The following is a 13,126-nucleotide window of genomic DNA, read 5'->3' as shown; positions in this document are numbered from 1 at the left end:
TGCCAAGCAGAAAGACATTGAAAAAGACCACATACTAGGATTAATATGGCTATAAGAATGAGAAATCCAACAAGGAGATCCTTAGTAGTTGACTGTAGTCATCCCCCAGACTCAGGAACTTAATCCCTGAAAGGGAGAGAAGGATTTCGTGGAGCCTCAATTTGGGTATTCAGATTTTTCAATAGCCCTGTGCCATGTTTGGGACAATCTGGAATGCATACATAGCATTGGATTTTTATAATGGCCCATGTACTGCCTTGTGCTGCTGCTAAAACATCTAATCCTGTTCTGTCTTGTAGAACTGTTTTATGATTGAGTTTTTTCAGTGTTTCATAGAGAAATGCTATTTTGAGTGTTATTTAGGGCTTTGACTGTGTACATATCAAGAGCGTCCGCATGCCAATTGACACCTCCAGTCCTAAAGAGGGAACAAAGTTGGATGCTCAGTGCTCGTACGAATAAGACACAGAACATGCCCACTGTTGTTTTAAATTTGAGGGCTGGCTGTGTTGGTAATAGCTTTAAAAATGTGCCCTTGCGGGGATACCTGGGTGGCTCAGTTGGTTAAGCAGCTGCCTTCGGCTCAGGTCATGATCCCAGCGTCCCGGGATCGAGTCCCACATCGGGCTCCTTGCTCAGCAGGGAGCCTGCTTCTCCCTCTGCCTCTGCCTGTCATTCTGTCTTCCTGTGCTCGCTCTCTCCCCCTCTCTCTCTCTCTCTCTGATAAATAAATAAAATCTTTAAAAAAAAAAAAAATGTGTCCTTGCGTCCAGGCAAAACCCAGAGTCAGGCAGCCTAGCCAGCCTGGGAGAGCCAAGGCCACAAGTTAGAGCTGCCTAGCCATTGGGTCCTGTTAGAAGTCAGCCCTCTGATTATAGGCCGCCTCCAGCTGCAGTCTGGGTATCAGGGGCTATTTGGTTTTGGAGGGCCTCCTTTCCAGAGGACTTTCCAGAGGAAATCACTATGATCAGTGCCCTGCCATTAAAGGCCCTGAAGGAGGGAATCATATCCCCTGTCCCGGTTCCTCATTGCATTTTAGACTGCAAAATGGGTGCCAACAAGTGGACTGAGATACTGTGTCTTGTCTTGAAGACGATGCCACAAAGGCCTTGCCTTGCCTGGAAGTCTGTGCCTTATTTTGCTTTGCCTTGAAGAACCTACTGTTTTTAACCCTTGGAAAACACTAGAAAACTTTTACAAGGAGAAATTACTGAAATTTGTAATTTAAGCAGTTGGTAGGGAAAATTGATGGAAAACAGTCAAGACAGAAATTGCTGTCGGTCTGAGCAACCTTCCAACACATGCAATTCCTTAGAGCTGAGTTCCCTAGGAAATGGCCCCCTGTTGGGTTGTTTTGTTTTGTTTTAAGATTTTATTTATTTATTTGACAGAGATCACAGGTAGGCAGAGAGAGAGGAGGAAGCAGGCTCCCTGCTCCCTGCCAAGCAGAAAGCCCAATGCGGGGCTCGATCCCAGGACCCTGGGATCATGACCTGAGCGGAAGGCAGAGGCTTTAACCCACTGAGCCACCCAGGTGCCGACCCCCCCCCCACCCTACTGTGGGGTTTTAATTCAGTAGGGTACTGGTTTTGTCTGGCTTTGGGAGGGTGTCTGTGGCTCATGGCTGGACTGGAGATGTAGAAGAGATCACATTAGACCAATGAAGAGGAAACCTTTCATGAGAGTCTCAGTCTCATGGCTGTCCTGGTGGACTTAGGTGGCGGCCCCTTGCCCAAGACAGACAACTTTGTATAGGGACAGGAGTAAAGAGAGGGCATCAGGTTTCTGGGTCTTAATACCATTCTGGCCAGAGAAATAACTTCCAGCCAGAAGTCAGACTTTCTCCTCCCTGTAGGGCCAGGGGCTAGTGGATTGCGTGCAGCCTGAGCAGTAGACATGAAAGTGTTCCAATAAGACTATACTCCTTGAAAAGCCCCTCAAATGAAAGTAAGGGAAGAGAAGAGAAAGGATTCACCACTTTGCACCGTGGCTCAGAGTCCAGATGAGAAGACTGAGACCCGTGTTCAGATGCCAAATGATACGGAAATGTTGGGATCGGGAGCCCAGGGCCAAGAAAGAATTCTCGAGATGTCTTTGGTGCAAAAGGGTGGTTTTGTTAAAGCACGGGAATAGAACAGATGGGCAGAAGGAGCTGCACTGGGGTTGTGAGGATAGCTGATTGATGATATAAGATTTTCTATCTTGTAGAGAGAAGAGGGTGATGTTAGGGCTTCCGGAACTTGAGCCTCTAGACTTCTGGAGATGGCTTTTTTTTTTTTGCTTGTAAATCCTTAAGACAGTTGTAAACTGATGGAGACTCCTGTCCTACTTGCCTGTGATCCTCTATCAGTTAACCATTTGTTTTTCCCTTTCCTTTGTTCTAGAGCAGCTAGGAGTGCCTGAGGAATGTCACATGTATCCTGCCTGGGGCCAGGGGTATGAGGGTTGGGGGGGGTGGTTAACTTTACGGTTTGTGCTCACCTTGCCTTTTGCTCTCTCAACATGCCGTGACTTTGGGAAAAGGCCCTAATTTTTCTCAGCTTTCCTTATCTGTAATAGGAAGAGAAGATTGCCTACCTGTGCTGGGCTTTTGTCAAGGAGGGATAATATTTGTATAGTACACAGCATGGTGTCTAGTTCATTAGTCAACTCAAGAGTAGTTTCTGTTAGAAGAAAGCTCTTTCAAACTTCTGATAATAATTTTTTTAAAAAAAGATTTTATTTATTTATTAGAGAAAGTGAGATAGCAAGAGAGAGCATGAGCAAGGGGGGAGAGAGAGAGGCAGGCTCCTCACCAAGCAAGGAGTCTGATGCGAAGCTTAATCCCAGGACCCTGGGATGATGACCTGAGCTGAAGGCAGATGTTTAACCTACTGAGCCATTCAGGAACCCCAGACAATAATCTTTATTTTTTATTTTTATTTATTTTTAAATTCTTTATTTATTTATGTGACAGACAGAGATCACAAGCAGGCAGAGAGGCAGGCAGAGAGAGAGGAAGAGAAGCAGCCCCCCAATTCAGCAGAGAGCCCAACTCGGGGCTCAATCCCAGGACCCCGGGACCATGACCGAGCGGAAGGCAGAGGCTTCAGCCCACTGAGCCACCCAGGCGCCCCTCAGTAATCTTTTTTTCATTCATTCATTCATTTATTAGAAAGATTATTTATTTATTTATGTGACAGACCGAGATCACAAGCAGGCAGAGAGACAGGCAGAGAGAGAAGGAGGAAGCAGGCTCCCCGCCGAGCAGAGAGCCCGTTGCGGGGCTCTATCCCAGGACCCTGAAACCATGTACTGAGCCGAAGGCAGAGGCTTTAACTCACTGAACCACCCAGCCCTCCCCCAATAATCTTTTTTAAAGAGCAAAACTTGATTTTTAAAATTTGGCAGTATGTGTTAAATTATTATGTTAGGAAAGAGACTTCATAGTCCAATAACTTTAAAAAATATTTTTCTGACTAGCTAATATTTATATGTGGTGTAAAATTCAAAAGGCACAAAAGAGAACACAATGAAAAGTCAGTTTTCTTATTCTGTCTTTCCCTCTTGCCACTAACTTTTGCCGGAAACTCACTTTACTGTTTTTTCATGTATACCCTTGTAGACATAGTCTGTGCATTAACTACATAAGTTAAAGTAGACAGTGATTTCTATCTTCACCCTTCCCTCTAGTCTCTTTCTAATAGAGCTAACTATTGAATCAGTAGCTCTAAGTCAGTACTGTCCAACACTTTCTGGGATGAAAGAAGTGTTCTCTAGGTTTGTCACACACTATGGTGCCCCCTAGCCCATAAGTCTGTTAAGCTCTTGAAACGCGGCTCTTGCAATTGAAGAACTGAATTTTCAACTTCTATTTCATTTTAATTAAATTTCATAAATGCAAGTGGCTGGCTAGCATGACCATATTGGGCAGTGCTGTGCTAGATATTTATGTCTGTGTATTTATTACATACAGAAACACATGGACCTCAAATTGTGGAATTAGGGAAAGAGTCATCTAGAACTACTAATATAATATTAATTAAAGAAGTCTATAGTTCATTACATCTTAGATTATATGTGGCAAATATATTTTCTTTTTAAGTCAAGTATCTAATTAAGATGATGTTTCTTTTTGACACATGCTCCTAATTAAGAAGATGGTAAAATGTCATCTTTGTAGGAGAGCCCTGGCTACAAGTGCAGATCTCAGCCAGATCACAACAGAGCCCTGGTCATCTGCTTGTTCATTTGTTCTTGCATTCCAGAAATCCTTCCTGAGTACCTCATGTGTACGTATGGCATTTTAACAAAACCTAGATGAATCCCTGCCCTCAAGGAGCTCTCACTCCAGTGCTCACAGCCTTTCTGTGCTTCATTGCCTTGGATGTTGGAAGGAGCAAAAGAGACCTCTGCAGAGACAAAGCAAGGAACTTGCTCAAGGTCCTGGCTCTGATTGTTGCCAGTGAACTTTATTTCCTTTAGGAAAGGAAAAAGCTTCAGAAGAAAAAAGTTTTCATTCAGCCACTAAGAATGTTTTCTTTAGCAGAATCACCTTGTTTTTTTCCTTCAGTCTGCTAACCCTGGGTTGGGTGCTATTTTTAATTTTAAAATTTCAATTAAAAAAAGCCAAGAGATTACAGAATCAGTCCTTTAACACTCCTTTATGGTAGGGAAGGGACAAATAAGCAGCTCTGCCTCCTCCTTCTGCGCTTGGGGAAGGTCTGTGATTTCCCCAACCTTCTGGCTTTCCTGGTCTCTCTCCCAAACCATGACTACTTCTTAGTGTTAGCATTTCATTTGATATAAGTTCTATGCTTTTTACCTTTCTGCATTCTCAATATTTTTTAATATGAACACATATGAATTTCACAATAAAATAAAGAATAATTATCTTGTAAAAAATAGTCCAGAGAGATGATGAAAACCTGAAATGATTCACTGGGTGCAGCAGAGATCAAAAGAGAAGGTGAATTTGAGAGGGAAGGATTTAGGAAATAGAACCTTTAGGGCTTGGTTAGAGTAGTGGGAGGAGATTGAATAATAAAACTTGTTTTAAGGGGCACTTGGGTGGCTCAGTGGGTTAACCCTCTGTCTTTGGCTCAGGTCATAATCCCAGGGTCCTGGGATCAAGCCCTGCACCGGCCTCTCTGCTCAGCAGAGTTGGCTTCCCGTCCCCTCTTTCTGCCTGCCTCTCTGCCTACTTGTGATTTCTGGCTGTCAAATAAATAGATAAATCTTTAAAAAAAAAAAAAAAACTTGTTTTATGTAATTATGATTTCTTTTAAAGAAAGATAAATGCAGCATAACAAAATAAAGGGGGTTTTGGACTCGTATTTGCAGCTATCAAATATAAATATGTCTCATTGTTTACAGTAACTCATCTGCTGAACATGATTTGCTAAGTATTTTTTTGGTCCACAATATAAATGTACATTTGGAGTCACTAAAAAAAACTTGGTTTATTTTCTTGTGTAACCTTTTTTTTTTTCCTTTCAGTTTACCTTAATTTGGTGATAACAAAACCCTTTTCTGAGAATGTCTTACCATGATAGATACTGACTTGCAGAAAAACAGAGAAGGCTTAAATGGGAACGTTTGAAGAGGAATAAATATACCACATACATCAGATGGCAGTTATTCCTTCTTAGACAAGGCCTTAAAAATGCATTCTCTGCTTTAAAGGAAGGGTTTTACAGTGGGCTTCCCAAACTCACATAATAAGATCAGAATGTTTTGGTCATGTTGATAAACTCCAGAGCGACAAATTCTCATGAGAACTCTAGTCAGATGAAAAGATGTAGCTGATTGTAAAATTAGTGAGGTATTACATTGGATTCTGTTTTCTGTTAAACAAGTTTGGTATTGCTATTTTCTAGCCTTTTTTTTTTTTTTTTTTGAAAAAACAACTACTTTTGGCTGTGAGTGTTGAGAGTAATGGTCTGTGCAGAACAGGGTCAAATGAATGAAACAACGTATCCCATTTTGTTATTTCCATGTGTGAAAATCAGTCTTTAATGAGATGTCCCTAGACAGTGCTACTGTTCATCAAAACATGTGCCCTAGATCTGAGTGAGTTTAATTATCACGGGGACCGTGAAATGAGGACATTTAAATCAAATTAAAGTGGAAAAATCCAGAAGAGGAAGAAGCAGTATATTTCAGGCTGCATAGAATTATTTTTTGACTCCTCTTTTCTCTCTTCCTAGAAGGAACAATTTTTGAAAGTGGGCAATAAGGTTCATCTCAAGCATGTTTTTGAGAAGATCAGACCAGCCATACCCAGCTTTTTGGACACAGGGGTCAGCTCTTTGATAGATCTCCCTAAGTGAAGTCCTGGTTTCTGTATATTTCTAGGTTACTGCATACTAATTCAGCGTCACATAGTAATCTTGATCAAGAGAGAAGTTGTTTTATTAAAAACCTTAACCGACTCAACATGGAGCCACCCATTCTTACCAGAAATAATGAATAATAATAATAATAATAATAATAATAAATAGTTTAAAATCTGAGGTTAGAAAATAAAAACATGTCCGTTGAATAGAAGTCCTTTTTATGAATCCCCAGTTTGGTTTGGTTTTGTTTTTTAATGAGTAAGCATAAAAAGATAGCTAAACTGAGAGATGGGGAGTGTATTCATCTGTGGTTTGTGTCTAGCTGTCCTTTCTCCTAGGTCATATACTTGTTTATTAGCTAATGAAAATCTAAGAGCTTGGCTGCTAAGTGTTCAATGAATGATAGCCTCGTTGAAATATTTTGTTAGAATATGACACCTTATTTCCAAAGCTGAATGTGTCATGTATCCTTAGTTCTCATGTCATTATATGATTTTTGTCATATGAAGGGATATTTTATTATTTCTGTTTCTGTTCGTGTTATATGTTGACGTAGATTATCTCAATTGATGTTAGTAAAAGACCCTGTTGAATAAGGGTCTCTTATTTAAGCAAGGGACCTGTCCAGATTGTTAAATGGGTTTATGCAATGTCACAAAGCAAACCAGTTAGTCCCTTTATTATCCTATAGGTATCTCATTTTTCTCCCAGAACATTTCCTTATCCTTGCCCAACATCAAATTGTGTAGATAGATGCTCAAGAGAGCAAAGGAACTAGACACATACGTGTAAGAGACCACGTGTAAACAGAAAGGGAGTGAGCCCAAAGAGTCCTAATTTAAAATAATTATGTAGGAGCAGACTGTCACATATGCTAGGGGCCAAGACCCTGGTTCTTTATGTTCTGGTAAGGTGAAGGCATTCTTCAGAAGGGCTGGTAAGTACAGAGTGACATATCAATTAGAGTGAGACATCAAATGGAAAATATTTTGAGTTATTGGATTTTAGCAAAGTATAGTAAACTTCATCTCTTTGACTTAGGAGTGAGGAATTAAAAACATGAGATATTTTAACTAATTTATCAGTCAGCTGGTACATTAGTAATCATAATGATCACTTCATATAGTGTCATTATGGCATTTTGTCTTGGGGTTACAGCTCTTCCTTCAGTACTACTGTGATACGTATAAAGGAAAAGAATTGCTTAGACCTGAACCAGCTTGCCAGACTTTTATATAACTCAGTGTGTGAATCATTTATAAAGGATTTATTTTTACAAATGTGTTTGCCCATTGAAAACAGGAAACTCTCTCTCTCTCTGTTTTTTTTTGTTTTGTTTTGTTTTTGTTTTGTTTTTTTGTTTGTTTGTTTGCTTTTTGATGTAACACTGCAAACGAGGCAGCCATATATTTTGATTAAGAGAATGTTCAACATTTAATAGTCTGTAGAAGAATCTAGTCTTTCCTTGGGCCCAGAGGACTTTTTCTTGATAATTTTCTGAGACATTAAGTATTGAGGATGTAAAGTGGAGGAAATGCTACTGGTCTCCATGTAAGAATTTTTAAGTGATAGAAAAGAAAAAATTAGCAGGAAAATGTGATTGACAGTAATATAAAGAAAGTGTGTTCCATATCAGTTAGTTAGTTTCTGAAAGCCCAACAGCATGAAACTAATGTAATTCCTCCTAGAAAAGCATTTCTCCAATGTTTTTCCTTTTTTTCTCCCCCTCCTTCCTAGATTGAAAAAGAAAAAACAAGCCAAACAAAATGCAGAGACAGCCTCCGCTATTGCTACGAGGACCCATTCTGGAAAAGAGGATGCTAAAGCAGTCATTTTAGAACAAGACAAGGCCAACATTGCTGTAGAAGAGGAATATATTACTGATGAAAAAAAAAAGAGAAAAAATAATCAGTTAAAGGAGATCAGGCGTACAGAACTAAAGAGATATTATAGTACTGGTGAGTATTGGTGGCAGTGATGTATTTTCGTTTTAAAAATCTATCATAGAGGCGCCTCAGTCCGTCAAGTGTGTGACTCTTGATTTCGGCCCAGGTCATGATCTTAGGGTTGTGAGATCAAGTCCACATTGGGCTGTGTAGGGCTTGGAGGCTGCTTCAGATTCTCTCTCTCCCACTCCTTTTGTTCCTGCCTCCCTTCTCTCTCTCTAAGAAAAATCCCCAAAACAAAAACAACTAATAATTCTTAAAAGACTGTTAATTTTATAACTGCTCATCATTATAATAATAGCAGCAGCTTATTGAGAGCTATTATATACCACATACCTTTGTTTTACATACATAGTCTTGTATAGAGGGATAAGAGGGACATAGTTCGGCGTGTTTCATTAGACTTTGTGTTTCCAGGATCCAGCACCTAGTGTGTGCTAATAAATATCTATCCAGTCACCTTCCCTGTTTGAGAAATATTTTTCTTGATGTATATAGACTTCTCCATAAATATGTTGCTAGAAATGTCTGAACTGTTTGGCATCAGCTGGGCAATAGTAAATGGCAGAGACAAGTCCTAACGGCCATCAGTTAAAAAAAAAAAAATAACCACGACTTGGGAGGGATTGATTTTTTTTTTTTTTTTTAAGAAATCTCTAGACCCAGTGTGGGATTCTCAGCCCCAAGATTAGGAGTCACATGCTCCACCAACTGAGCCAGCCAGGCACCTCAGTTAAGGGAAATTTTGAAATAAGTGTGCAATATTATAGTTTCTCAGAATATTCCCTGTGCTGGAAACGATATTAACAGAAGTGGCGTAGCTAGCATGGTGGAGGCGACAGCCCTGCTCTTCAGGGACCCGTGTCACACCGACTGCTCCTATCACATGCAGGGCTGGGGTGTGTGCAGAGGAGAGTGCAAGGAACAGGAAGTGGGAGTCAGACCTTGCTGTGGCACGCTGGGTACTGTGTACTAAGATTGCTAGGCTAAGAGACAAGACGGGGTCTCTGAGAACAGACTGCAGGACAGTATGTGATCTGGGCTTTTGTAGCAGATTCTCCTGGGGGCCCCACATTTGGTCATAGCTAATGCCAGCCAGAGTTCCTGGAAGACAGATCGTGTCTCCATGTTTAATAGAACTTTTGAGCAGTGCTTATCAGAGATAAAATGGGCTGCCTCTGGGGGGCTGATATCAGGGTGACTTTGCAGGCACTGCTCCAGCAGAAGGCAGGTGAGGTATCTGCTGTGGCGGGTGTGTGGTTTGTAGTGGTCCATTTGGGGTTATATCATGTATGCATGATAATGTAATTATATCGTGTAGTGCAGAACTTAGCCGTTGCTTTCAGTCTCAAGCCACTTAGTATTTTATAAAAAGCTGTAACTGTCACCTACTGAAAAAACTTCTGTGTGAGTGTTGTTAATAGACTTCCCTTGAAATTTCAAGTGTTGAGTATTATCCCTTCTTTGCAAAAAGAGGAAGAGGATTAAGGAAAATCCCATTTCTCATCTTCTTTTACATATGAGTTGTGCACATTGGAGTTTTGGAAACGTGTGGTTTTGAAGAGTTGTGCAGCTTAAAATACTACCTTTTTTTCACCCTTATTGTATATGCTGTTGCTTAGTGAGTATTTTGAAGTGGAGACATTTGCTCTGTAGGATTTCCCTGGAAGACGCTGGTAGGGTCCTGTTGACCGAGGTTTCTTTTAGTCAGGATGCTGTGCTTACTGTAGATGCTGTGTTAGGATAGTTTTTTCATGTGCAGCCCTCTGTTGAATGTGTAATGCTTTGAAACCGAAACAACACCCTTCACTCTCGCCTTTACCTATCCAAGTCTAACTTGACTTCAAAATCAGCTCAGTCGTCACCATTTCTTATAGGACGCCCTCCCTGCCCGTGGCTAGCTTAGGCTCTCCTTCTGTGTTGTCATTATGGATTTATTTATCTGCTTTCCTGTTTTGGGGCTGTCATCACATGGACCTGTATCATTAGCTTGGAGTACTATTTGAGTTACGGGTGTTCTTTAAATGTGCATCAAGGGCATGAATTAATACATAGGTGAATGAATACTGTTTCAGTAAACTTGAGTTTCATGAAAATTCTGGAAGGATATAGGTCAGAATTAGTCTGATTTCCTTTGGTCATGGTAAGTAGAGATGTCATCATAGATTTTCATCTCAAGAATGGCGATGATAATTGGTTTGGACCCCTGTGAACAGGCTTGCTTGATCTGACCTGGTGTAGTCCCCTGAGTCCCATCCTGGGTGTTGTTCCATACCACTAGGTGGGGCAGTAGGCCTCAAATCAAGAGTAATCCCATTTCTAGTGCTTTTGGTGGCTCTAGTCTGAGAAGAGACACTAAAATGGGAGGTTCTCATCAGCCACGTTAAGGATTTGGACTTTCCTGGAGTCAGTGGGGCGCTGTTGGGGGAATTGCATTAACTCTGTGTTTTACGATGATAAATCTGAGGACATTGGGTAGAAATCAGCTTGAAGTCAGGTAATGCTGGTTGGAGAGTGGGGAAGAGGAGAAAGGCACCTGACGAAGAGATTTTCCTCATAAAATTCAGCAGTATTTGGTGACCATTCTAGGGTGTGAGGGACAAAATGAACAGAGTTAAGAATTGATAAACTGGAAAACTCAAGAAGGAAAAAGAGTTCAGTGTGTTTGTGTTTGGAGATGTTTTTGAGGTACCAAGTGGATTTGTCTAAAGGGACCTACATTTCAGGTGAGAGGCCTAGAAATTGCTACTTAAAGGTATGACATAAATCCACACATTTAAGAGAAGAAACAGGGACCTGTACAGAGTCAAAAACAAAAAGTTAATGGATGACAAATGATAATGAATATAGAAAAACAGACTAGAAGAACCTGTGACAATATGTTGATAACCATTTTCTCAGAGTACAGAAATTGCAAGGGAGTTTGTTTTCTTCATTTTTTTAAATATATTAAATATTTACCATTATTTTTAATGTTAATCAAAAAATACAGAAAAATGAATAACAGAGTAAACCCAAGGGGCTTGCAAAAAGAACATTTAACACATGTCAAGTTCCATAATCAATAAGGGGGAACATAGTAACTTTCTGTGGGTATCTCTTTCTGCATCACCAACATCTACCTAATCTAAGGAACAAAATAACATTTTTACTTGTTGAATTAGATTTATCTGTACCTCATGTAAGCCTCTGGTAGCAGTTCATTGCTATCTCTTAAGATTTAGACAAACACAATGGTTAGATATCTGTAAAAGATGTTACAGAAAGATCGAATCACTGCACTTTCCCCATTGTAACAAAATGGTACAGATGCTAAAAATGTTTTGTTTCTGAGAGAATGGAGCTGGAGAATGGAAGTGAAGTAATTACAAGGAGGCAGATGGCATGAGATAAATCTAGATCCAACACCTAATGTAGCACCTGGCACACAGTAAACATCTCCAGACTTTCCCCCCACCCACAAAAATTTCTAGAATATGTGAAGGCAACTCTTCCATGCTTGCACTGTTACTGATACATAGGAGTCTTTCTAAACTTGTGTTTATTTATGTGAACTCTTAAGGAATTGTTTGGTAATAGTGTATCTCGGTATATTTTTCAAAATTAGCTATTAAGTTATTAAATTGACACAGTTATGTTGGAATGTGTACATATGTATCTTTTGTCTCATCAATATTACAGTGTCCAAATATATTTAACAGCATGAACTATATAAAAAATTCTTTCACAATAAAAGAATAAATTATTCCTTAATTTAGAATAACACACATCCTTCCTTTTGTCGAAGTGGAGATGGGAAGGGGAATTTTACAAAATGGGTAATGTCTCGTAGGAAAGTTCTTTAACTGAAACACAGGTATGCAGGTACAAGATTTGAAAAAGATGGAGAAATTTTATAAACGAGGGAGGCAAGCCTAAATTGGAAGAAAATATATTATTATGATTTTGTAGTGTTTTAGCATAAAAGATTAATACTAAAAATCCTGATAGTGAAGTAGACATTTTAAGAGAATTGGGAGGTTATTTTCTCAAACAGAAAACACTTAAGTAAGAGTGTAGCCAGTTTTGTGATTATCACAATCAAAGATTTTATTTAGAGAGAAAAACCTCTGTAGGATAGAGAATGAATTTGGCTTTCAATAATGAATCTGTATGTATCTATTATAATCATTTCAAATCATGGCTTTTCCTTCTAAATTCAAAAGAAACTTAATAAGAATAAAATAATAAATGAAGTTCTCTACTTGTCCCTTTTAAATATTTTGGGGTTTTGCCACAACATGAAAGTTACCAGTCGATGAATTATTTTCCACAACGCAACCATGACACTTTTCCTTACATGGATACTTACTTTTTCATAGAGTAGTTTTAACCACACGTGTGTGGCTAAATCTTCCACACGTGTGAAGATTTCTTATCTGTCATTTCTGTTTTTCACTTAAGAAGTTCAGAAAGCCAAAGTTAAGTTATTATCATAAATGAATCGCCAAACATAAAAGTAGGTCAAACCACAACATAGAATCACATTGCCTTCTCCTCACAGGTAGTGGTCATTCTGGTGCTTTAGAGCTCACAGAATCACAGAATACAGGATTAAAATGGACTTTAATGTGGAAAGAGGATATCAAGAACCAAATTACTGTGTGTGTGGTTTTTTTGTTTGTCTTAAGATTTACTTACTTATCTGAGAGAGAACACATGCCAGTGATGGGAGTGGGGGGTGGGGAGAAGGGCAATGGAAGAGGAGAAAGAGAATCTTAAGCAGACTCGCCCCTGACCTCTGAGCCGAATGTGGGCTCAGTTCCATGACCCTGAGATTGTGACCTGAGCTGAAATGAAGAGTCAGGTGCTCAACTGACTGAG

The 13,126-nt window shown here is 39.7% G+C and overlaps 1 protein-coding gene across 8 annotated transcripts in view; it reads left to right on the top strand.

The window, feature by feature from the left end:
• The window catches only part of NCOA7 (nuclear receptor coactivator 7), a 159,304-nt gene that overhangs the window by 71,232 nt on the left and 74,946 nt on the right, over positions 1-13,126 (top strand). For all 8 annotated transcript variants that reach the window (XR_004284970.1, XM_032339627.1, XM_032339622.1 and 5 more), the window contains one exon: positions 8,055-8,275. Coding sequence is in view for 6 of the 8 variants with exons in the window: in XM_032339627.1 (XP_032195518.1) it covers positions 8,055-8,275 (221 nt within the window). In the remaining 2 variants the exon portion in view is untranslated. The remainder of the gene's footprint in view (positions 1-8,054; positions 8,276-13,126) is intronic.

This window comes from Mustela erminea, chromosome 4, assembly GCF_009829155.1.
Source record: "Mustela erminea isolate mMusErm1 chromosome 4, mMusErm1.Pri, whole genome shotgun sequence".
Lineage (NCBI taxonomy): Eukaryota > Metazoa > Chordata > Mammalia > Carnivora > Mustelidae > Mustela > Mustela erminea.
This window is presented reverse-complemented; position numbering and strand designations above follow the sequence as displayed.